The sequence below is a fragment of the Helianthus annuus genome, chromosome 10, assembly GCF_002127325.2.
Source record: "Helianthus annuus cultivar XRQ/B chromosome 10, HanXRQr2.0-SUNRISE, whole genome shotgun sequence".
Classification (NCBI taxonomy): domain Eukaryota; kingdom Viridiplantae; phylum Streptophyta; class Magnoliopsida; order Asterales; family Asteraceae; genus Helianthus; species Helianthus annuus.
The window spans coordinates 4486706-4513717 of NC_035442.2; the positions used below are offsets into that span (position 1 = coordinate 4486706).

Consider the following 27012-nt stretch of genomic DNA (forward strand, 5'->3'; position numbering starts at 1 on the left):
GTTTGTGCCTTGTGCATTCAAATCAATTTTAATAAACATTTTCAAATGTGTCAGTTGAATGTATTTACCAGTGTAAACTGACGTATTTTCCCCAAAAGATTAAGTGCATGTACTATACGAACTTGGCTGGTATTAGCTTCCTAAGCATCACGAATAGTCTCGCAAACTCGATGCTGTATCTGAATGAACAATATTTTATTATTATTTTGATCCGCTGTGGATATACTCGACTTCTGTAATACATTTGATATTACAACCAGAGGTTGAAGTATATATTTATCTTTAAGCTTCCGCTGTGCATTTATATAATTGTGTGGTTTGACTATATTGTTGCCAACATCGTCACGGTAATCCCCCACCGGGCCCACCGGTGAAACACGTGGAAATCGGGGTGTGACAGGTTGGTATCAGAGCCAACATTGAGTGAATTAAACACTATCCTATTGTGTTTAATCTCAATGACACAATTGCACATACTTAAGTCTAGACAAGAACTTAGGACAAATTCGAATTGTTATTCCAATTTTGTCTTTTCTTATATTATTGGTTTTTAAAGTTTTATAAAGCAGGAAACATGCCGCCAGTAATATTCCGAGGAAGAGGAAGGGGAAGAAGAGGCAGAGGAGATATCGTGACACATCACGATCACGAAGCTGGACCTTCTGGTACAAGACCTCCTTCAATGACAAGGAGCGAAGAACCACAACGACGAAGAGATCTTTACGAACCCGCGAGGCATTCCACCTCGCACAGCTCGACGCCATCATACCGGCACTCCTTTGGGCCAAACTCAGAGAATGATCCCAACAACCCACAACCTTCCTTCATACCCCTACAACGTTCGGTATCGCACCGAAATTACGACGACCCTACTCCATACTTCATAGGTCAGTTTAATGCAGCTGACTACATACAGGAACCTTCAGGCTTTGTTCCATTAGGGCCACAAGATCACTTCTCCGAAGACCGTATGGATGAAGATACTGATCCAACAGAACCTGCTCGTGGTACGCCCACGCATCCGATAGAAGTCTTTGATGGGTCATCCTTCCATGGCACACCCTATCAGGGACCAGACAGTTTCCAAGCGTTGTTTGACCGACATGAGTGGTACCACACACCACCCCAACAGACATCACAACAACTGCGGCATCCACAGGATCCCTCTGAGGATTCACGCTTTGTGGCAGTTACGCCACCACCTCCGCCACCGGCGCAACCAGTAATGCCTGATCCGCCAAGGCGTAGGAGGACAAATGCTCGTATGTCCACACGAGGAGGAGGGGGTATCCACTTCAGCACCCCTCGACACTCTAGTAGTAGCCACTATCCGCTACTACAGGAAGAAGGACCTTCAAGTCCTATACAGGAGGCGAACTCCACCAGCTGCACCAAATTCGCCACCATTTGGGTATGACCAACCCATACCTGCTTACACGGGTCCAACGGCTTACAACCCGTTCGAACCGTCTCAGGCACATTACAACTACAATTATGAGCGCGACCCATATGTGGTGTCGACTAGATATAATGCACGCTACCCTGACGGAGCACATGGAAACATGGGAGCTCCGAACTACTCAGCTCATGGGTATCCAATACCTCCCAGACCTCCAGTTCCGCAACAAGCGCCACAACCACGTTTCTCTCCTCCTGAACAGGAAGAGATACTCCATCGACTAGATCGTGTGGAGAGAGAGTTCGAGGAAGAGAAAAAGAGCCACCGAGGATTTCTCAAAGGCTTGGCGAACCTACTAAAGGGCAAAAAGAAGAAACGTGACCACTAGCCCTTACTAGTTGTACTAATGTAATTTCTACTTTAAAAGAAGTCCCTACATGGACATTTATCATATTTCAGTCCCTACGTGGACTTATCTTTTAGTCCTTGCATGGACACTTATCTTATGTTAGTCCCTGCGTGGACTTGTCACTTATTTTAAACCTCTATGGAGGTATGTACTATTTGAAAGACCCGTTTAGGGCAATATGTGATTGTATTTGAAATTATGGAATGTATGTTATGAGTTTTGTTTTAATATATATGAAATAAATCAAAATCATTCCTTTTAAAATTGATCTACCTAAATAAAGAATCTTACGAGTGAAACCTAGCCTGGTGTCTTTTAAGATCCGGCCAAGATGGTAAGACCGAATTAAAAGATTCAGATTCCCTGTTAACCTCTGCAAGCATGTTGACATTCATGGCAGATGTGATTCGTTAAAATCACACACGTCATTCTTATACAATAATCCTTTAAGGATTTCAAAACCCAACTAAATAATCTATAAATCATGGGCTAAACCACCAGTAAAGGTGATCACAATATAAAACATCCATTAGTGATGTAGTGCCTACGGGCCAATCTTATTAAAACATCCATTAGTGATGTAGTGCCTACGGGCCAACCTTGATAAAACATCCATTAGAGGTGTAGTGCCTATGAGCCGTAATAATTGCCTTATAAAGACAAAAGGCAGTGGTGGTCTATGACTCCCTGTCAGAAAGAGATAAAAGGACTACGGTTCAAATCTCTATGCCTTTGATTCTCTGAAATCTCGGCTAATAGTATAAAACATCCTCGTGATTAGGCTTTACGCCGCCAATATTATTGATATAGCTAAAATAGGATGTATTTGAATCCTAAAACTAAGTGAGTAATAAGATAACCAAATATGGTCTCTGTTACCATGCTTGACAAATTGTCATAAAAGACAATTATATAATAATCTCCTGAATAAAATTTTGCTTTCTTCTGTAACAGATTCAAGTTACAATGGCGGATCCCAATGGAGAGAATAGCCATACTAATGAAGATGACTACGACAATGCGCAGGTGCATCTGACCGGCGCACAGCTAAAGGCTCTAATTGACAATGTTGTTCAGGCAGCTCTTGATCGTCAATACACTGAGTCTCGTAGCAGATCTGTAACAAAACCACCCTCCAAACCAAAGACACACTCCAAACCACCCTCTCAACCCAAGAAGGATGAAGACAATCACTCGTCAGCTGAAAATAGTATTCGTCGTGAACGAGAGTACACTGATGCATCTGGTGCCAAGGGTTGCACCTACAAGTATTTTGTATCTTGTAAGCCCCGGGAATTTACGGGGGAGAAAGGTGTTGTTGATTGTATCACCTGACTAGATGAGATGGACACTATTATGGACATCAGTGGGTGCGCAGAGAAGGATGTGGTGAAGTTTGTGTCCCAGTCATTTAAGGGCGAGGCCCTGGCATGGTGGAGAGCGTTGGTACAGGCATCAGGTAAGTCTGCTTTGTACAAGATGACATGGGAGGAATTTATTGCTCTCATTAAGGAAAACTACTGCCCTCAGCATGAGGTTGAGAAGATCGAGGCTGACTTTGTGTCACTGGTAATGACGAACCTGGACTGCCAGGCTTATTTGACGAGCTTCAATACGATGTCTCGCCTGGTTCCGTACCTTGTGACACCAGAGTCCAGAAGAATCGCCCGTTTCATTGGGGGCTTAGAGCCTGCGATAAAGGCGAGTGTAAAGGCCTCCCGGCCGACGACCTTCAGGTCAGTTACCGACCTCTCCTTGTCTCTCACATTAGATGTTGTCCGTCTGAGGACACTAAGGAGCAAGGAGGCTGAGAAAAGGAAGCGTGAGGATGATACCTCACGAAGGTCAGGAAAGAAGCACCGTGGAAACGGTGATGGCAAGAGAGGGTCGGGGACGAAGAAGGATGGGCAAGCTGGTGAAAGACCCAACAGCAAAATCTGCAAGAAACCCCACTCTGGGAAATGTAGGTTTGCGTCGAATTCACAGTCGCAGCCAAAGACTCCTTCCTGTGGACTGTGCAAGTCCAAGGATCATAAGACAATGGATTGCAAGAAGATCAAGGATGCAACCTGCTACGGTTGTAATGAAAAGGGGCATATCAAGAGTAACTGCCCTAAGAACGCCAAAAAGGCGGAGGAGACCAAGAAGTCAAATGCGAGAGTCTTCCGCATGGATGCGAAGGAGGCTGTGCTGAACGACAATGTGCTTACAGGTACTTTTCTCGTAAATGATATATTTGCAAGAGTACTTTTTGATTCAGGCGCCGATAAATCCTTTGTAGACCAAAAATTTTGCCAACTATTAAATATGCCTATCAAAACCCTAGATGTGAAATACGAGGTAGAGTTAGCAGACGGCACGATAGAAACCGTCTCCACCGTTCTAGAGGGATGTGAAATGTCCATTAAGAACCATTCTTTTCCTCTATCTCTACTTCCTTTCAAACTAGCGGGTTTCGACATTGTTCTAGGCATGGACTGGTTATCCCGTAATCAGGCCCAAATCATTTGCGGCAAGAGGCATATAGTGTTAAAAACTCCGAATGGTGAATCGCTTACCATTCGAGGAGATACACAGTACGGATTGCCCGAAGATGTATCTATGCTCAAAGCTTCTAGGTGTTTGAACAGAGGCTGTGTAATTTATATGGCTCAGGTGATAATTGAAGAACCTAAGCCGAAAATCGAGGATCTTCCTGTCATTTCCGAATATCCCGAGGTTTTTCCTGAAGAACTACCTGGTTTGCCACCAGATAGACAAGTGGAATTCAGAATAGATATCATTCCTGGAGCAGCTCCGATAGCAAGAGCACCTTACAGGCTAGCTCCTACTGAAATGAAGGAACTAAGGACCCAGTTGGATGAACTGTTGGCAAAAGGTTTTATCAGACCTAGTTCGTCTCCCTGGGGAGCATCTGTCCTATTTGTAAAGAAGAAGGACGGATCGATGCGGTTGTGCATCGATTACCGTGAGCTGAACAAAGTTACCATAAAGAATAGATATCCTTTGCCAAGGATCGACGATCTGTTCGATCAGCTGCAAGGAGCGAGCTACTTCTCAAAGATCGACTTAAGGTCGGGCTATCATCAGCTAAGGGTCAGAGATGAAGATGTACATAAGACAGCATTTAGGACTCGTTATGGTCATTACGAGTTCCTAGTGATGTCTTTTGGGCTCACAAATGCACCGGCTGCGTTCATGGATCTCATGAATCGCGTCTGCAAGCCGTATTTGGACAAATTTGTCATCGTCTTCATCGACGATATCCTTATATATTCCAAGAACCAAGCTGACCATGAGAAGCACCTCCGTTGTATTCTCGAATTACTACAACGTGAGAAACTCTACGCCAAATTCTCGAAATGCGAATTCTGGCTACGAGAGGTTCAGTTTTTAGGGCACGTTGTGAGTGAGCATGGTATCCAAGTGGATCCCGCTAAGGTAGAGGCGGTCATAAACTGGCAAGAGCCAAAGACGCCTACCGAAATTCGTAGTTTCCTGGGATTGGCAGGATACTACAGGAGGTTTATTGAAAATTTTTCGAGGATTGCTGCACCCTTAACCTCCCTAACCAAGAAGAAGGGAAAGTTTATTTGGGGCCCAAAGCAGCAAGAGTCCTTTGAAGTGCTGAAGCAGAAGCTAAGCAACGCACCTGTGTTGACACTACCTGAAGGTACAGATGAATTCGTAGTTTACTGCGATGCATCACACACAGGCATGGGGTGTGTGCTTATGCAGAAGGGCAAGGTGATTGCCTATGCTTCAAGGCAATTAAAGGTGCACGAAAAGAATTACACCACCCATGATTTGGAGTTGGGTGTCGTTGTATTTGCACTGAAATTATGGAGGCATTACCTTTATGGTATTAAATTTGTGATTTATTCTGATCACAAAAGTCTCCAGCACCTGTTCAATCAGAAAGAGTTGAACATGAGGCAGCGCCGTTGGATGGAAACCTTGAATGACTATGATTGCGAGATCAGGTACCATCCCGGCAAGGCGAATGTAGTCGCTGATGCCTTGAGCAGGAAAGAAAGGGTAAAACCTATTCGAATCAATGCCAAGAGCATTGAAGTCAAGAACAATTTGATTGAGAGGATATTAGCTGCACAGCGAGAGGCTGTGTTGGAAGCTAATTATCCTAATGAAAAGTTAGGAGTGACTGAAGAGCAGTTGACTCTTAGCAAGGATGGAATCCTTAGATTAAACGGACGAATATGGGTTCCGATTTATGGAGGACTACGAGATGTTATCCTCCAGGAAGCCCATAGTTCCAAATATTCGGTCCATCCTGGTGCAGACAAGATGTATCAAGATTTAAAGGCAAACTATTGGTGGATAGGCTTGAAAAAGTCTGTGGCCGCCCATGTAGCAAAGTGCTTGACTTGTGCTCAAGTCAAAGCCGAGCACCAAAAGCCGTCTGGCTTGCTACAACAGCCTGAGCTTCCTGAGTGGAAGTGGGAATGTGTAACTATGGATTTCATAACCAAGTTACTCAAAACCAGGAAAGGAAACGATACAATATGGGTTATAGTCGACAGGCTGACTAAATCAGCTCATTTCTTACCCATCAAGGAGACGTATAGCTCCGATATGTTAGCCCAACTGTATGTTGATAAGATTGTAGCCTTACACGGCATACATGTGACTATTATCTCCGACAGGGATACCAGGTACACGTCTCGCTTCTGGAAGAGTTTCCAGCAATCTTTGGGCACGCGTTTAAACTTTAGTACGGCTTACCATCCACAGACGGACGGTCAAAGTGAGCGTACTATCCAAACGCTAGAAGACATGCTTCGTGCATGTGCAATCGATTTAGGCGGTAACTGGGATAAGAATCTACCCCTGATCGAATTCTCCTACAATAATAGCTACCATACCAGCATAAAGGCTGCGCCTTTCGAGGCATTATACGGTAGGAAATGTAGATCGCCTGTTTGTTGGGCGGAAGTAGGAGAGGTCCAATTATCAGGACCAGAGATTGTTTTCCAGACAACGGACAAGATTGTCCAGATTCGGGAACGTCTCAAGGCTGCCCGCGATAGGCAGAAGAGCTACGCTGATCCAAAGCGTAAGGATTTTCACTTTGAAGTGGGTGAAAAAGTGTTGCTTAAAGTATCACCCTGGAAGGGGGTGATGCATTTCGGCAAGAAAGGCAAGCTGAGTCCGAGATACATAGGACCTTTTGAGGTCATTGAACGTGTCGGGTCAGTTGCCTATAAGTTGAACTTGCCTGAAGAGCTCAATGGAATTCACAATGTGTTCCACATCTGCAATCTCAAAAAGTGCTTCGCCGATGAATCATTGGTGATTCCACACACAGATATGCATATAGATGAGAGCTTAAAGTTTGTAGAAAAACCTTTGTCGATTGAAGATCGACAGGTGAAGAAGCTTCGAAGAAAGCACGTACCGATTGTAAAAGTCAAATGGAATGCTCGGAGAAGTCCCGAATATACGTCGGAAGTCGAAGCCACAATGAAAGAAAAGTACCCCTATTTATTCAAGTAAATCTCGGGTCGAGATTTATTTTAAGGGGTGAGGATGTAACACCTCGAATTTTTGTGTCCAATAATGTGTTAACACGTGTCATTTGATTACACGTGGCATTGATATTAAATAAAGGACTAATATTGACAAACCTTGATGATTGCCCAACCCGCAGCGGAAAGGTACGGAGCATGATGATTGCCCATAGCTTATGACACTATTATAAGTTTAATATTTAAAGTCAGCAAATTTAATTTGTCACACATAACATAGAATTCAAATATAAATACCAATTTACAAAGTCAAATAAATAAATGCAACATATTATAGCCGGTTTATTACTAAGGCAATCCTACATGTCTTCAACTCAAGATCCGTCCACCCTTGTGAACCTGTATCATGCGTAAAAGAGTTTTGGGTCAACAAACATGTTGGTGAATAGATTCGGTTTTTATTTAAAAACGTTTTTGATTTATTAATTTTAGAAAAACCTTATCTTATAACATGCATTATCAAATGTGAAACTAGGTCTCTCAACATAACAAGAATTCAACAAATATATCATAAGCAACACAAACATAACAACATTAGTAACCATAGACACATAGAGATTCAAGCCTCGAAAGGCGAATCTGCGAAACTGCGAAACAATGATGGCGATACCGAGTTCAACCCATGGCCGTGGGGAACCGGTCAGCCAGGTGGATCCACGCGAAACCTGTGACACAAAGCGAGTAACACATAGATGCAGGTATAGAGAAACAATAGAAATTAGCAACAAGTGACACATAGAACCACATCGAATAGCATGTTATCAGTTTTAATAATAAATTTGAAATCAAGCACGAGATACACTCCAAAAAGAGTTAATGGCATAAAGGGGGAAAAAGTCGAATCTACTCACAGGTTGCGAAGAAATTGTAACACCTCGAATTTTTGTGTCCAATAATGTGTTAACACGTGTCATTTGATTACACGTGGCATTGATATTAAATAAAGGACTAATATTGACAAACCTTGAAAGTATATAAATTCGAGGGTTATAAATGTCAAACAAGGGTAAATATACTGTATAGTAACCCTAAATGGTGCTTGTACCTTCAAACGAATAAATCATGGATCGTACGGAAGCGAAATGCGGAAGAAAGTGAGAGATTACAAGCTACAGGGGTTAACTGTGTCAACATGTTTAATAATACCTCTGAGTGACCCTTTAACGCTCCCGAGGCTTTGTAACAGTATTATACGCTCACTAGAACATATTGTATAAATTCCGCGAAGTTCCGTTTTAAAACGAGAAAGTTATAATCAAATTCGTATGAGAAGGGTTAAAAGCGTCAATAATGAAAGTTAAGGCTTTCTGAATAATTAATAAACTAACCGGGGACTTAACAACGCGGGTAAATAACACGAGGTCCTTAGTTGTAATTAACCGAGGGCCAAACCGCAAAGTTACCCCTTCAAACCCGAAAGGTCAGGTAAATCATTACGAAAGATTTCATTATTAATTGCCAGATTCTGATAATCATTACAAAAGATTTAAAATTTCTGGAAATCTAACCTCTCGCGGCCCGCGTGAAGTTTCGGGTTAAGTTGAGGCGGGCCGCGAGCCACCTCTTTTACTCGCCTGATATTTGGATCTCAGGCGACCCGCGTACAAATGCATGGGAACTTCCATGCGGGCCGCGTGGGACTCCCAGATGCAGAAACCTTGTATTCTTATGCCTTTTGAGCTTGTGAACGATCAAAACACCAATTAATGAAGCATGGGCACCCCCTACTCGACCCATAGCTCTATGGGACACCTGCCCATCATCCATGATCAGTGTAGGGTGTTGTGTGATGATCTTGAGGGCTTTGTTGCACTATAAATAGCCACATTTGGCTCATAACATTCACACAACTCAAACACTCAACTACTGATCATTCTAAAGCTCTCAAGCATTCTTCTCTGCTCTCTAAGCAAGATACAACTTCTGTAAGTCGTTCAAATCCATTTTGGTCTTATATTTCCATAGATTTAGCTTATAAACTCAACCGTCGTAACTAACGGTTGTCATAACGATAATTCACAAATGGTCCAGTGAATTGTCGAATCAAAAGTAATTTTGAGTTTCTATTTATGTGGGTAATAAACCCCTAAAAGGGTTTCCTCTGATCACCACTCCAACTATGTCAAATATCGAGTCAAACGCGCACTTAAAAAGTCAACAGAAAGTCGTTTTGCCATTTTGTACATAATCTGTAATGTATATGCTATGAAACCTGTTTTGACAATCATAAAACATGATAATAAGTATGTAAACTTGTTTGCGCTCGTTTGAATCGACCATTTGCTATATTGACCCGGTTCGGAGCCGAATGTCGCAAAAGTTTGACTTTTGCTTTGACTTCAGTTCTGACCCGTTTTAGTGAGGTATAGATATGCCGTAGGACTCTCTTAGGACCAGGTTACATGATGGTATAGACCTCTGTGATCGGTTCACGAATTGTCCGAGTCTTTTACGCATTTCCGTTAATCGCCTAAAAGTTGACCGTAACGGCCTTTTGAAAATAAAACGAGTATTTCGGACACGTGAATGGACCAGAACCTTGCTTACTAAATTATAAGCATGTCCTTAAAGTTTCACGTCAATCCGAGGTCTAGAATGAGAGTTATGCTAAATAGCGCACTTATAAGAAACTTTTGTAATAAACGGCGCAATTAGCATAACGCCTATCTAAACCAAGATTTCGTCACCAAAACTTTTACCCACTGTTATAAAGTAATATTTTTGGAATTTTAAATATTTTTAAAAATTTTTACCTTGCTCATAACCTGCGGTTATGGCTACGGTTCGGTAAATACCGAATATGCCCTTTTCGGCCAAAACGAGAGTTCTACAAGGTCTTTTGACCCGATTCCAGTTGCCACTGATTTTAAATAATAAATTAAGTATTTTAGACTTTATAAACTGTTCGGGAAACTCAGATTTCCTGTAGAACTCGAAAAGCCCTTTAAAAGTCTTTAAAATGACCGAAAAGCCCCTACGGGGCATAATATTAACTTAAACTCGTTACGGGCATCACGGAAGGTATCCTACTGATACCACAACCTCTTTAAGGCATATTGACTTAGGAAATAAGCGTAAGACTCTCATGGTTAACCGTTTCGCCTATTGCGCGCACGGTTCGTCTTATGAAACTAGTTTTCATAAATTAGCCGATACGGGTCAAACTATATTATTTTGACCCCAAAATCCAGAGTGTGAACCTTGAACCCATATAAAACAAGTCTCTGAACTTGTTTGGGCGGAATCACATTCCATTCCCGGTTTTCGCCTTTTCGCGCGATTAAACCATATTTATATTCCAGAACCAACCGGTCTAGGCTACGGCCAATATAAAAGACCCGTTAGGATTCTAAGAGGTTAATTAAAACCTTCGTTCCAGATTAGGAGCCCCAGTAAAAGCTATCGGTGATTTAATCAAATTAAGGAATAATACTTGCAAAGGTAAATACTTTAACTTATTTCCCTTATACGGGCTTGGGTTACGGTATGTTAATACCGCTTGATTGAGCATTATATTTTTCCATCGCTTAGGTGGTTAATTAAATAATATGATCGGCCCATTTAAACAGTTTTGTTTCTTAAAAGCCTTTGGGGGGTTTAATGACCGTTGTCCCGGATATCCTTGGCATCATTTTACGAAATGGCCACGACCATCGACATCCCGGTGTAGGCGTACACCCGGTATACATTGTCGACATTAAATTAAAAGACGTAGCCGTTGGTTTTTATACTACGGTTTTACGCAATGTGGTGTGTCTATAAATCTTTAACCCGGCACGACCCGGGCTACTGAACGCATAAAAGAACATATAAAACGTTCACAAGATTTTAATAATTTTCCCAAGTTATAAAAGAGTTTGTGCCTTGTGCATTCAAATCAATTTTAATAAACATTTTCAAATGTGTCAGTTGAATGTATTTACCAGTGTAAACTGACGTATTTTCCCCAAAAGATTAAGTGCAGGTACTATACGAACTTGGCTGGTATTAGCTTCCTAAGCATCACGAATAGTCTTGCAAACTCGATGCTGTATCTGAATGAACAATATTTTATTATTATTTTGATCCGCTGTGGATATACTCGACTTCTGTAATACATTTGATATTACAACCAGAGGTTGAAGTATATATTTATCTTTAAGCTTCCGCTGTGCATTTATATAATTGTGTGGTTTGACTATATTGTTGCCAACATCGTCACGGTAATCCCCCACCGGGCCCACCGGTGAAACACGTGGAAATCGGGGTGTGACAGAAATGATCCACGAGAATTTCCGCACAAGTATACGAGGTAATTCAAATGACCCAATCACCCTAAAATAGATATAACAAATTTCTGAATGAAAAGGAACGATATAATGAGACAAGCGATTTGGGTTCTTGATTTGGGTCAATGCATTATATTGATTTGGGTCAATGCATTATATTTGTATGTTAATTTAATTTTATCGAATTTATGTAAAACTAATTGAGATATACGGGACCGATTTATTTGCTTTCAACCAAACATTTCAAAATCATTTTAACTTGATTGATAAAAAAAATATACAAAGAAAATAAATAAAAACATTATACCAATTCACAGGTTGGATAAACCATTGCAAGCTCCATAATAAATTGTGATTTAATTTTCCATTCCACTTATTTTGTAATCAAATATATTGTGTTCTTTTTATCTTAAACTATTGTACCTCATTTACTAACACATGTGACACTCAAAAATTATGGTAATAATATTATGCATTACCTTTTTAAGAATATACTATATAAGTACCCAAAATCAGTTCCTTTACTAAACCAATTTGTTATTTACATGAATCTTGTAAAGCTATCTATTGATACAAAATTAACGACGTAGAGTTAAAATTTTATACATTATAAAATTCATTTTCCAAAAGACCATAAAATATAATCTTTAAAACCTTCTGCTTTATAATATTATTTCACGAACATTTGTTAAATAAAAGGATAAGCTATTAGTTTAAGATGGGTCATTAAGTTTATAATATTGAGTTTAGTAACTCGTTCAGAATTGAGGCAGGTTCAAAAATATATATATATATAATAGAAATTCAGATATTTTTTGAAGATGTCAAAATTTCATTTAGTAACAAAATAGATGAACCAGTTGGGCTGGGTTTTTTTTTTTTTTTTTTTTTTTTTTTTTTTATAACTTGCGAAATTTACTAATCCAAAACTATACTTAACATACAAATTCATTATCCCAATTTCCCAAATCAAAGTCTACTGGAACACTAGCCATATTTGTCCAAAATCGAACCATTAATTGTTAGTGGATCGACCAGAAATAAAGGACTTTTGATCGGATTTGAAAGAAACAAAACGCACAGATTAACTTACCGGTACGTGCCAGGATGGACGGAAAGTCAAGATTGCCGGAGCTTCGACGGATCAGGCGGGGTTCATTCAATTGCAGAACTATAGTTTTGTGAAATTAGAAAGATGGTACCGGGTGCGGAAAGGTTCGAGAGGTGATTCCGACGTCGCAATTCATATGATTGAGGTCGTTAACGAGATCATGACAACCTTGGTTACACCGGGTCTCGTCAGTTCGGAGTATTGGTCCTTGATTTTGTGATTAAGGGATCAGTCACGATTAGAAAGTGATTAGAGATTATCCTCCGAGTTTAATGGCAGTTTATTTGGTCAAAAGAAAATAAAAGAAACCGAAACGAGGGACGTGAACGGCCGGAAGTTTGATGGCCAGGGAAGTAAGGGGACGTCTGCATTATGAAGCTTTTGCCAAATATTATTTAAAACTTGATTTGTTTTTTTTCAAATTATCTAGCCTCTGTTAAATCCTTTTTATTTTCAAACCTCTAGTTATATTAATTACATCATTGTTAGAAATAGCAAATAACGGAGATTCCATTCCCTTATATTATCTAATGGATCTAACATAAGTTTATTTATAAAACCAACATTTTAAACCCGAACTTGTTTAACGTTATGCGTATTATCACCAGAATAAATAAAAAAAAAAAATTCTTCATTTATATTTAATAATTCGTTTAGAATCCAGTTCGTAAATCCGGGTCGGATTTCGGAGGCCCAATTTTGACGGATGTTACAGTCTCCCCAACTTTTGGAAATTTCGTCTCGAAATTAAGAGGAAATTGCTCGTATAGGATGAAGTGTAGGGTCTTCCACAGACTTAAACGATATCGATTTGATTCGGTAATATCATTAGGAACTCGAGTCTTAGGATCGGAATGTCCCTTAGAAAGGTCAGGTGACTAGTGTTAAACACCCGTTCTAATGTTACTGAGTATACGGTCAAACTATGTCATATCAAGAGGTGTAGACTTATAGAGGCGGTAGCGTTCCTGACAAGGGTTATATACCCAACTAAGGAATCGCTCTTAATTGCCAAAGATGCAGTAATGAAAAGCGTTAACCATTATGTATTAGGTAGCCAATCGTAGACTCTTTGACCATTACGATCTCGAAGCCCAAGATTGGCGTATGAAAGATGCATTGTAGCTAAAGAGAAATTCACGTCCCCAAGATGACTTGTAACGCGAGAGAGTTTGCAACTGAGCTGTGAGGTATATATGTGATGCCCAACCGCAATCCGTGTCACAACTTGGGATCTTGAAAAAATTCTCATAACATGCCACAATTTGAGTTGAATGAGCGAAATCATAGAATTTGAATCTCCAATCACAAAACCAAAACAAACTAACTAAAACACTTATGATTAGTCTAACGCTGCTTTTGAAAATTTGACAGACACACTTATATATAGGAAGTACCAGCGGCGTATCCACCATGTCTCTATCAAATTTTCATCCACCTCGTTATTCAATCATGATTGACGACTCAAACCAACTTACCAATTAAATAACCACAACCAAACCACAAACAACCATTGTATGAGTCTCGAACCCCAAAAGGGTGCGACTAAATAGTGGCAGTACCTATATCCATATTTATGGGAGAAGGGTCGGTCTATGGAAAAGTGAGACGATACCCACGTCACATAAACTATGGGGAAGGTAAGCCGTGATGAGTGATGATGTGAAACTGCAGCAACATGAAACAACAATAAAACATAACATAAATGCATAACATAGCGATACATAAAAACGTCCAAGTAGAGGACGAAAACGACGATAAATAGTAACGTGACAACGACATAAGCTATCAACGGTATTGATTAAGAGTTGATAATTGTACCGATTAGTGTTAGTGCGAACGTCAAGGATACGAAGTGAGAGCAGCAGGTAAAGTCGTTAATGAGGGAAAACTAAACATGAAGTCGAATGGCGGAGGAGATGACGTAGCAACATTGATTTATACTCCCACCTGTCGGGCGATAATTGCGATTCGGACAAAAGTAGAAGGGTCCTAAGGTAAATTAAGGAAACCATAGTTTTGTTAACTTAACTCACGTTCATTTCATTTTGTTAACTATTTTTACATAAAAAAGTAAGGTATCATCTAGTTTCATCTTAGTAATGTTTCTATCCAGATATTTAGAACAAATAAGAGGAGAGTTTAAGATAAGTGTGACTTTATGTTGACTATGCAAACCTCACAACCTTCATAACATTGCTTAATCATGATACTATATTCTGATTAATCTTCAGAATATATAAAGTATCGAAAGGCGTTGTTAGAAGACTGCTTATTATGGTTCTTATAGCCTTAACAATTAATTTTGTCACCAACTCTCATGTTAGTTATTTGTTGACTTATGGTAAGGAAACGTTTAAAAACTAGAGTCAACTAATCATGTGTTAATAGGAATATTAAAGAATTATCAGACTTAAATATCATTAGTAAGTTACTATCTAATTAATTTATCCAACTGTTCTTTAGAATAATGGATAGTCTCGTTGCTTATGCCTAGTCTAATGACATAATCATGAAGTGAGATTTTCCCTTGAAGAACCTTAACGTTGGGATTAGCACTTGTAATTTGTCTATGGACCTTAGAACAATCCTCTCTTAAGGTTTTAGTGGTTGTAAGGTGAATAACATCCTATTTTCCAGTTTCAAACATTTTTCTATGTACATATGTTGCTTATCAACACACTCGTTATACTTTGGTATTTTTGAGTGTTATAGTTGATTTATAAGGCATCAAATTGTACAAGTGAAAATCTTAGTATGTAATGTACTGGAAAAGTATACTTATTTCCATGTGTAAGCCCTTAACTTTATGGGTCATGGTATTGTACATTGTTATGTATTCACATATACCACTTAGCTTTATAGTTTATAATGTTAAATGAAGGCATGCATCTTAGGAGCTCTTGTGATTATTCCACAATAATAGATTAGTCTTAGGAAAGACCTAATCTGGAATAACCTTTTAGTGACAGCACTTATGTTACAGAGTTCTTGATTATCATAAGAGACATTATGTTTGATTTGTCATATTCATCATGCTGTACTTTTCTTCTGTAGTGCTTTATCAGAAGAGAGCAATAGGATCATCGTGTCTTAAGAGATAATCAAGGATTTAACTTAAGAGCTAATTCTTATAGAAACTTTAAGCAAAAACATATTAGATTTAGGAATTAGAGTGGATGAGATATAGATTTATGGAAGAAAATTATAGTGAGTAAAATTATGGGTACTAAGAATAAGGCAGACGAAATGATCATAAAAATCAATTGAGGATCATTAATATAAGGATCATTGTGTGAAGAGGTTGTGATATGTCTATTACTAACATCAAAATAATAGACTACTTAAAGTTCTACTTAAACGAAGACAAAACAGCTTTGGCCAGAAGTGTAATCATTTAAGCATGTGTGCAAAGTGTCTGTAACAAATCAGCTTTGGCCAGAAATTGAGACAATCACTTTAGTTATGCACTTGTTAAGTATGCCATCTATGAAGGAATTAAATCAGCTTTGGCCAGATATTAAGACATTCATGTTTATGATGCACACTTAACATAGCTTTCGTAATACTTGAACGATAAGTAGATGCATCAAAACAGCTTTGGCCAGAAGTGATACATCAGAAGCTCATTCAAGTTAAGCCATTTTGGTTTTGTAAAACATTATTTGATCCTCATTTATTAACTAAGTAATTACAAAAACCAATCATTTAATAGCAAACCACCTGTTAGCACGGGGTTCGGGGCGGAGCCCCGAGCTAAATCTTAGTTCACATTAAACAGCCTAAAATAATGAGGTTTCGAGTGAGATCTCGAATGAGTTATGAGATCTCGAGTCAGTTATGAGGTCTCAAGTCAAGTTTCGACTCAGCTTATAACATTATGAGGTCTCGACTCATTAATGGTCTCGAGTCGCAACCTCAGTGTCTCGAGTCGTAATCATGGTCTCGGCTGCTGTGAATTATGAGATCTCTACTCCTTATGAGGTCTCGAGTCGCAACCATGGTCTCGAGTTGTGATCTTTATGGTCTCGAGTCGAGACCTTTGTCTCGAGTTATGCAGATTTAAGCCCTTAGTCGAAACCTCAGTGGTCTCAAGTCGAGACCTTATGATCCCGAGTCAAAATCGTTGTCTCGAGTTGTAAACATTTGAGAACACTTATGATTTCGAGTAGAGTCCTTATGGTCTCGAGTAGAGACCTTATGGTCTCGAGTCGTTAAACAAATGATCTCGAAACTCCTGTTAACAGCTGTTAGTGTGATAAGTTTGAAATTCGAATTTTAAGGGATTTGGTATATATTATTTCCTGTTTTAAAAGATATTTTATATTTATCCGATAATTTCGAAAATTATATCTAATAACATTAACAGATTTTTCGAAATCTTAAGGGATAAAAATTAATCAAATACAGGAAAAACACCTTCTAATCCTTAATTCATTCCAAAATAAGGGAATTTATTCGAATTTCACTAAGAACATGAAGAACCCTAATAAATAAAATAATAATTCTGGAACCCGAAACCTGAATTTTAAGGCTTTTCTAAACAGATTTCGGTAATAAGCTTACACGTTTTGATTTCGAGATATTTAAAACAAGTTCTTTTCCTCGAAACAATGATCTCGAGTAGATCTTTATGACTCGAAACCGGCTTTTAGGTTTATTAAGTTATCAAAATTCCGTTTTCCAGATTTCTATCCCAGAATTGATGGATACGAAAACAGAACTGACTAATCAACATATGCTCTGATACCACATGTTGATCAGTTCTGTTTTAGGCATAATGGAAAACATGAAAACATACCTGATTGCAGCAGTACAGGCCAACAGAGAATCCAGATGGAGACACAGCAATAAGTTTTGACATGATTGTCATCTTGGTCTGGTTCCTCCTTAGGGTGCAATCTAATGATGGTGATGATAAGAAACCGACAAAGGAATCGGTTATGGAGAGGGGGGCGAGATTGATGTTATGTGCTATTAGGGTTTATGAAATTGTCTAACCCTTTAACCTCCACATTATTCTCCTTATATATACACCCAGGAGGAAACCCTAATTAGTTAATAAGGGTAATTAGGCCCATCAATAATTACCAACTAATTATTTAATAGGATTGTTATATATTTTGATTCATATAATGTAAATGATTATAATGGCTACTAGATTAAATATAAAATAAATATATTTAATCTTACATATCTTTTTTATATTGTAAGCTATTGCGAGTGTTAGTATTGTACAAGTACCATGACGATCGAAACCGATACCTTACCAAGAATATCGATACCACGTGGATTTCGACTAAACAATATCGATGTTCGTGTCGGTACTTGGAATTTAAAAGGCGCGAGGCGCATCAAGGCGCAAGCCTTGGCGCCTTAGGTAGCCTGAGGCGCGCTTTTTACAAAAAGCCCCAAAAAGCGCATTTTTAGAGGGTTTTTTGGCCTGAGGCGCGCCTCATCTACACAGGGTAGTTTTATGTTGTTTTTAAGCATCAATGTTGTACAATAGGTTTTTTACCTTGTACTTATGGGTAAAACCATATATAAACCTTAGAGTAAACTTCTGTTTTGCTCCCTTTGGTTTGGTCACTTTAACGGTTTTGCCCCAAACCTTTAAAATAGCTATTTTTCCTCCAATAGTTTGCTATGGGTTTTCCATTTTGCTCCCCGCGGGGAGCAAAATGTAAAAACAGACAATTTGGATGGAGTTAGAGGCGGGGAGCAAAATGGAAAAACCATAGCAAACTATTGGATGAAAATGGCTATTTTTAAAGGTTTGGGGCAAAACCGTTAAAGTGACCAAACCACAGGGAGCAAAACGGAAGTTTACTCTAAACCTTATTTATAGCTATAATTTGGATAAGAGATGCTAAAAACTTATAGGATATATATATATATATATATATAATCACTTTGCGCCTCGGGTATGAAAAGCCCACCGTTTTTGCGCTTTACGCCTCGGTTTTAGACCTCGTCGCTTTTGTGCGTCTCTCTCTTTTTAAAACCAAGGTCGGTACTATTAAATCCGGTACTGATACACAGATTGCGATGTGCTTATTTTTATTCAAATATATATATCTCAATGAAAATGAAGTTTTATTCACAACAAAGTGTTTTTGGGATCGTAAGTTATAACGGGTGTGAGTATGGTACAAAAAGCATGACCAACCAAACTAATTCCGTCTCAACAATATCGGTATGACGGCAATTCCGTTCGAACAAGATCAATATCAGTATCAATACAATGTGAACTGTTAAGGGTTGTTTGTTTTTCCAATAAGAGCTTCCGTCGCGCAGACCACACGCAGACCTTTGAGTTTGAAGACTGTTTGTTTTCTCGAAGACCTTTCATTAAAAAAGGTCTGCGCGTCCTCTTTTTGGTGCAGATGTGAACTCTACTCTTCTAACCTCTTTTTCTCCTTTGCCATATTCTCAAAACACAGATGCTCCTCCTCCCACACAACCCCTAGCACCTTCTCCTCCACCCCTTACTCCTCCCAGCCGCCACCTCCACATCGCCGCCCACTCCGCGACCTCCACAGCGTCGACCACTTCGCCAACCTCCACAGCGTCGCCGTCACCTCCACTCCTCTCCTCAACCGACGCCGTCGACCACCCCTCCTCCTTCAACAGAACTCGTCGACCACCCCTTTCTCCCTCAACAACAAGCAACAACTGTTATAGCTCACTCCTCTCCTCCTTAAGGTATGTGTTGTGTTAATTTTCAGTTTTTTGGGTGTTAAATTTCAGAAATTTTGTGGTTTGTTGCTGAATTTTGGTGTTACTTTTGAGTTTTTTGGTGTTAAATTTCATAAATTTGTTTGTAGTTTGCTAAATTTGTGTGTTTGTTATTAGAATTTTTTATTGTTATTCATGCCTATTATGTTGTTTTTTTATTGTTATTCATGCTTACAGAAGTTAAAAAAACAATCTTTTTATTGCAGAGTGCAGAGGTTTGGTTCACCTCTTCAGCTACAGATATGGTTCGCAGACTGTAGACGTTTTACCTCTGAAAAAACAAAAAACACCTTAGTAATATTCGTTTTTACAATGTTGATCAATGTAAAACACGTATCACTATCCTTTGGGGTATACAATGACTCTTTTTATTGCTACGACTGGGTATCGTATTAGTATCGTAAGAAATCAAACCGACGACGACTAAATTCCCGTCGCAACGCGTGAAAACTCTTACTTAGTTTTTTTCTCTAATTTTCAATAACAAACCTAACATTATGTTATGTAAAGCACAAAACACCCTACCTAGCATCTAGACGACGGTATAAAGCATAAACCGTCGGTCATCTGGTCCCCGGCTCAAAACGGCAAACACCTCTTCCAGATCAACATTCACCACACAACAACTTGTACATCACGCATCACAACTTGTACTTTCACTGCTAACCGACCTCAATAATATCAGGGTGCTACTTTCTACACCCCCTATTTACTTTTTTCACCCCCCTCCTCTCACATATTTACAGGTGGGGCCTGCGTGGGACCGACAGTTTTCCTCTCACAAGGGGGGGTGTAATCAGGAAGGAGGGGGGTGTGTATAGAATGGGCCTAATATCACCACCATTTTCATTTCATAAAAAAAATCTGACAGAAATACATACAGATCGAAATTGGCGCCCCTTTTTCTCCTGCACTGTTGATCCCAATCTCTCTCTCTCTCTAGATTTCAAATCGTTTACAGTTTCTTCTTTCGCCATGTCTTTGCGAAGAAGAACTTTGCTCAAGGTTATTGTTCTCGGAGACAGCGGGTACGTACGTTCAGTGTCTCAAATTAGGGTTTCGATTTGACTTTATTATTTTTGTTTTTTTGTGATTTTGACTTTAGTTTTGTGTGGTTTTCAGGGTTGGTAAGACGTCACTGATGAACCAGTATCCTGTTCCTACTGAATATTGTGATTGTTTGGAGTTAATTTGTGTGATTTTTGTTTGTAAAGTTGAATTGATTTAGGTTAACTTTTATGAAATTGATGCTAAATTGTGTTGAGTTTATTATAGCTTTATCCTGAAATCTGAATCTGAATGTAATTGTTTATAAAGTTGAGTATCGGAATCTGCTGATTTAGGTCAACTTTAACCAAATTGATGCTGAGTTGCTTTTTGTTGTTTGAATTGTGTTGCATTTGTAGCTTTATTCTGAAATCTGAATCTGAATATGCTAATGTAAATATGTAATTGTTTATAATGCTGAGAGTATCGGAATCTGCTGATTTAGGTTAACATTTACCAAATTGATGCATTGCTTTTTGTTGTTTAAATCGTGTTTAAGTTATCGCGTTGTTCTGAAATCTGAATCTGCTAATGTAATTTGTTGTGAATTATGTTCTGAATATGCTGAGTAAAGATTTCTGCTGATTTAGGTCAACTTTTACCAAATTGATGCTGAGATTCATTTTTGTTGTTTAAATTAACTTTGTTCTGATATCTGAATATGCTAATGTAATTTCTGTTAGTTTTGTTATGAAGTTGAGTATTGGAATCCGCTGATTTAGGTCAACTTTTACTGAATTGATGCTGAGTTGCTTTTTGTTGTTTAAACTGTGTTGAAGTTATCGCTTTATTCTGAAATATGAATCTGTAAATTATCTTAAATTTTGTTTATGAAGTTGAGTATTGGAATCTGCTGATTTAGGTCAAATTTTACGGAAATGATACAGAGTTGCTTAATGTTGTTTCAATTATGTTGAATTTATTGCGTTTTTCTAAAATCTGAATCTGCTCATGTGATTTATGTTAACTTTCTTTATAAAGTTGAGTATCAGAATATGCTGATTTAGGTCGACTTTAACGGAATTGTTTCTGAGTTGCTTTTTGTTGTTTGTAAAATGTTGGATTTATCGGTTTATTGTGGAATCTGAATCTACTCATGTAATTTATGTTACTTTTGTTTGTAAAGTTGAGTATCGGAATCTGCTGATTTAGGTCAACTTACCGAATTGATGCTGAGTTGCTTTTTGCTGTTAAAATAATAATGTTGAAGTTATTGCTTTGTTCTGAAATCTGAATCTGCTCATATAATTTCTGTTAATTTTGTTTATGAAGTTGAGTATTGGAATCTGCTGATTTATGATGCCCGGTTGCTTTTTATTGTTTTACGTTATGTTGAATAAATCTGAATCTGAATCTGTTCATGTAGTTTCAGTTAATTTTGTTTATAAAGCTGAGCATTGGAATCTACTGGTGTAGGTCAACTTTTACTGAATTGATGCCGAGTTGCTTTTTGTTGTTTAAGACTTTAAGTTATGTTGAATTTATCGCTTTATTCTGAAATCTGAATCTACTTATGTAATTTTTGTTAATTTTGTCTATAAAGTTGAGTATCGGAGTCTGCTGATTTAGGTCAATTTTTACCGAATTGATGCTGAGTTGCTCTTTAAATTGTGTTGAATTTATCGTTTTATTCTGAGATCTGAATCTGAGTCTGCTCATGTATTTCTGTTAATTAATTTTGTTTACAAATTTGAGTAACAAAATCTGCTGATTTAGGTCAATTTTTTACAGAGCTGATGCCAACTTGGCTTTTGTTGTTTTAATTATGTTGAATTTATCGCTTCATTCTGAAACCTGAACATGCATATATATATATATATATATATATATATATATATATATATATATATATATATAGGGGAAGGATGTATAGAAAACCCACTTTAATTTAGAAAACCCGGGAAACTCAAAGCTCCCGATGTTTTTTTTCTTGAAAAAATTTACACATGTTATATACATGCTTTTAAGGGTTTTGGGCAAAAAAAATCAAAAAAGCGCCGAGTAGATATTTTTAAAAAAAATAAACAAGTTTTGGTGTAACACATGTTACATTCATCTGACATATTTGTAACATGTGTTACACCAAAACTTGTTTATTTTTTTTAAAAATATCTACTCGGCGCTTTTTTGATTTTTTTTGCCCAAAACCCTTAAAAACATGTATATAACATGTGTAAATTTTTTCAAGAAAAAAAACATCGGGAGCTTTGAGTTTCCCGGGTTTTCTAAATTAAAGTGGGTTTTCTATATATATATATATATATATATATATATATATATATATATATATATATATATATATATATATATATATATTCTGAATATGTTTATGTTCATCCTCTTCGAAACCTAGTGTGTGAAACCACACAAACCGGACAATCTATGTTCAGCGCGAAATATATTTGGATATGATATCATAATACTTGCATCCGCTGGTTAATGTGATCTATTAACTGGTTCTAAGGTATGTGCATAAGAAATTCAGTCAGCAATACAAAGCTACAATAGGAGCTGATTTTGTAACCAAAGAATTGCAAATAGACGACAGGCTTGTCACTTTACAAGTGAGTTATTTTGTGGTTGATGTTGATTGTTTTAGAAGTATAATTTATTGATCGATTATAAATTTTAATTTGCAAGATTTGGGACACTGCGGGGCAGGAGAGGTTTCAAAGCCTTGGTGTTGCATTTTATCGCGGGGCAGATTGCTGTGTTCTCGTGTATGACGTAAACGTGATGCGATCTTTCGACACACTTGACAATTGGCATGAGGAATTTCTCAAACAGGTATATAAGTTTTTTTTTTTTTTTTTTAAATTTTGTGCTAATACTGGTCTTGTTTTTGTTTCTTTACAAACCGTTTTTAGGTGTTAACTGTAGGGCTGTAAACGAACCGAACGAACACGAACAAGGCCATGTTCGTGTTCGTTCGTTAAGGAAATTAACATGTTCGTGGACTGTTCACGAACGTATACCGAACATAAGTTTATGTTTATGTTCGTTCGTTAAGGAAATTCAGTTGTTCACGAACAGTTCGTGAACACTGGTCTTGAACACAAATGAACGCAAGCAAGCAAATAAAAAAGAACGCAAACGAACATTTAACTTGAAAATAAAAAAATAAAAATATTGTTATCCTTAAACATTGGATATAAGTAGTTAAATACGACCATCAAATGAAAAATCAAAACACAAGAAGTCTAATACACCACCAAACGATGAATCAACTTTAACTAACTTAGACATAATTATCCCAAAAAAATGTGTTAGCATGTCCAAATTTTAGCTAACTTAGAAAAAAAATAGGGTTTCAAGTTTTCAATATGTTTAGATAAAAGGTTTATTATTTATTATTTTTTAATACAATCAAACGAACACGGACGAACGTAACCGAACGTTCACGAACGCAGTCGAACGAACGAGACCTATGTTCGTGTTCGTTCGCTAAGCTAACCGAACGAAATTTTTTGTTCGTGTTCGTTCGTTAAGCTAATCGAACGAACATAAACGAACTTCCCGCCAAACGGTTCACGATCTGTTCGCTGAACGTTCGGTTCGTTTACAACCCTAGTTAACTGTTTATCTTGAACTAGATGTATGTTTTTAAACTGTTCTTAAGTTAGAGCTAAAATCTGTTGCTTGTACTTTTTAACATTATTCTTTCTGTTATTTTCAGGCAAACCCACCAGACCCTGATAATTTTCCTTTTATATTACTTGGTAACAAGATCGATATCGATGGGGGAAACAGCCGAGTTGTAAGTTTCCTAAAGTAATTCCCTCTTTAACTTGTAATTATCTACAATTTACTAAAAATAATTTGAACTTAGGTTTCCGAGAAGAAGGCGAAGGAATGGTGTGCTGCGAAAGGGAATATACCTTATTTTGAGACATCTGCAAAAGAAGATCATAATGTGGATGCTGCATTCTTGTCTATTGCTAGAACTGCAATGGCAAACGAGCATGAGCAGGACATGTAAGTTCACATTCAACACTCGCATACACGTGTGTGTTTTTTTAACGCATATGTGTGTGTGTGTTCACGGTTCTTTTTTTATTGTCTATATTGATGGATTTTATGAAGCATATGTTATTGCTTTTATGATCATATAGGTCAAGAAAAGTCTGGTTGACAAGCTGTGTAGGTTAAAAATATTAGATTTATGCTTTATGAAGTGGTTAACTTTTTAAAAAGAAGCATCAAAACATGCGACTGATGTAAAATTTAGTAGAACAATAAGAAAAAGAAACATGTGAGGACTAGTTTATGATTTATATTGCCGTCTTGAAATATTTTATATGGACCCAGATTCTCTATAATTTAGGTGAGAAACTTTAGGGGTGGATTGTCGAGTTATAACATCTTAACAATTATAACCATGCGATTGGTGTTAGGGATTTTCCAGATCGTTGAACTTCGTTATAATAAGGACCACTTTTTTTTTTTTACTTCAGTTTTACCATATTTTAAATCATCCAAGAATGCATTTAATTGCTAGAAGTAAATCCGGTTCTTAGCTTTTTCTTCAAAACTTGAGTGGATTCAGTTTGAATTAGAAATTAAGGATGGTAAGATGGAAGAAGAAAATAGTTAAAGGAGCATGTGATGATGAGTAGATGACATAATACATATGTCTAATCGTCTTTTAAATTTCTGTCTCTACAGTTTGGAATTTGTTTTATGCATAAATGTGAGTTAGGATTATTACAATTTATTTATAAGCGCTTTGAATGATTTTGTTGTTAATTTGTTATACAACTACATTACGCCACGGTGCTACTACCTGTACGTATACATTAAAAATACACTTTGGGGAATTTCAACACACTTGACCCGTATAAGTGTTTAACCTCACTTTCTAGCTAATTTATTCGGTTTGACCCATTTGAGTTAAAACATAACCCAAATCAGTCCATTCATAAATCATAAGCGGTCGAAATTCCAACGTATAGATAGTAGCATAGTTAGCATCCTAGCTCTACATCAATTGTGATTGTAATTTTATAGCCTTCTTTTGGTAAACAATAATTTTAAAACTGTTAATATTACTGCATACCAATTGTGTTTCGCTAGGTAAAGTGGACTCTACTTCTGTAAAGATGTTAAGTTTGGAACTCTGGGTAGAAATGTAATATCCGGTCCAATATGTGGGCCCCAAATAATCCTTATTGGTGAGTCACTGTTAGTTAACTACAAGCGTAGAACTTGCAGTTAACTTAGAAGTGATTCCATATGGCAAAATCGGCTTGTCGAGTGGCTGGGTGGGTAATAAGTTGAATCGGATTTGGGTCACAACTAGTGATTCTGTACGGACCGGCAGAGTATTAAATACTATGATATCGAGGATGTTATTTGAAATACTACAAATGCTATGATATTGAGGATATTATTTGAATTTTCACCAACAGTATAAAATCTTGGTCAAATATATGCATACCACTATAATTTGGGTAATATCTAGTTGCAGATAGCGGGCTAATAAAGTAATAAGTTAATAGCAATAATTTGTGATCATTATTTTTAAAGTTATTTTACTGGGTTGCTTTGTGTTGTGAGCAAAATCAAGATCCAACTATGTATGATATTATCTTAGTTTAAAATAGCGCGACGCGCACGAAAGCGACAAGGTCTAAAATCAAAGCACAAATCGCAAAAGCGGAGGGCTTTTCATACGCGATGCGCAAATATATCCTATTAGTTTTTAGCATCCCTAACCCAAAATATAGGTTTTTTTTTTTTTTTTTTTTACCTTTCAAAAAAAATTAGTTTTTAGCATCCCTAACCCAAAATATAGTTATAAATAAAGGTTTATATATGATTTAACGTATAAATCATTTAAATGTACAACCATTTTAGCTACATGTATGACAGTTTAATGCCCAAAAAACTCCTGTACAAGAAGCGCCCGCCTCAGTGGGATTTTTTTTCCAAAAAAGCTGGCTTTTTGTACAGAGCTCGCCTTATGTCGCACAAGGCGCACCTCTTTGCGCCTAGGGTCGCTTTGCGCTTGAGCGTGCTTTTTTAAACCAAGGATATTATGTGGATGTGGTAAAATAGGTGGGTAGGGTAACATGTCAAAATGCGTTCAAAAACACATCTTGGATATGTCTTTATATATACCTGTTCAGTCTGCTTGGGTCGGATTGACCCGGAACCATCCGTTTGAAACGAACTTAACTCACAATAAAATAATTGAATATTTTGTGTTGCATTAATATTGAACAGATACTTCCAAGGTGTCCCTGAGGCCGTACCAGAAACAGAGCAACGAGGCGGCTGTGCGTGTTAATACTTGTTTGTTGTTGCTGACGTCATCCTTGGCATTTTATACTTGAGGCTGGCTGGCTCTCATTTGTGTCTTTTCCTTTTAATCAGAAATTTTGTGCAAGATTTTATTGAAATGTTTTCATTAACCTTAAACTCAATGTAAGGCTTGTTTGGTTTGTTGTTATGAATTTAAACACTTAATGAATATTCCAAAGCATGTTTCATGA

General features: G+C 37.7%; 1 protein-coding gene and 1 long non-coding RNA gene across 2 annotated transcripts; both read left to right on the plus strand.

The window, feature by feature from the left end:
• Positions 1-18912: 18912 nt before the first annotated feature.
• On the plus strand, positions 18913-19848 carry LOC118483348. Its single transcript, XR_004870460.1, has 2 exons — positions 18913-19438; positions 19678-19848. It is a non-coding gene; the product is annotated as an uncharacterized LOC118483348 (long non-coding RNA).
• A 462-nt stretch (positions 19849-20310) lies between these two features.
• LOC110883839 (ras-related protein Rab7) lies at positions 20311-27012 on the plus strand. Its single transcript, XM_022131490.2, has 7 exons — positions 20311-20499; positions 20594-20620; positions 22983-23082; positions 23159-23305; positions 24195-24275; positions 24348-24493; positions 26744-27012. The coding sequence occupies exons 1-7, from the start codon at positions 20447-20449 to the stop codon at positions 26805-26807; spliced, it is 618 nt and encodes a 205-aa protein (XP_021987182.2). The 5' UTR covers positions 20311-20446; the 3' UTR covers positions 26808-27012.

What these genes read in the sequence shown, in the direction of transcription:
- LOC110883839 (XM_022131490.2), top strand. Translation starts at nt 20,447, where the DNA reads ATGTCTTTGCGAAGAAGAACTTTGCTCAAGGTTATTGTTCTCGGAGAC. An exon ending in ATGGGGGAAACAGCCGAGTT is followed by an intron (nt 24,276 to 24,347) that starts GTAAGTTTCCTA and finishes ATTTGAACTTAG; the next exon opens with GTTTCCGAGAAGAAGGCGAA. An exon ending in AACGAGCATGAGCAGGACAT is followed by an intron (nt 24,494 to 26,743) that starts GTAAGTTCACAT and finishes AATATTGAACAG; the next exon opens with ATACTTCCAAGGTGTCCCTG.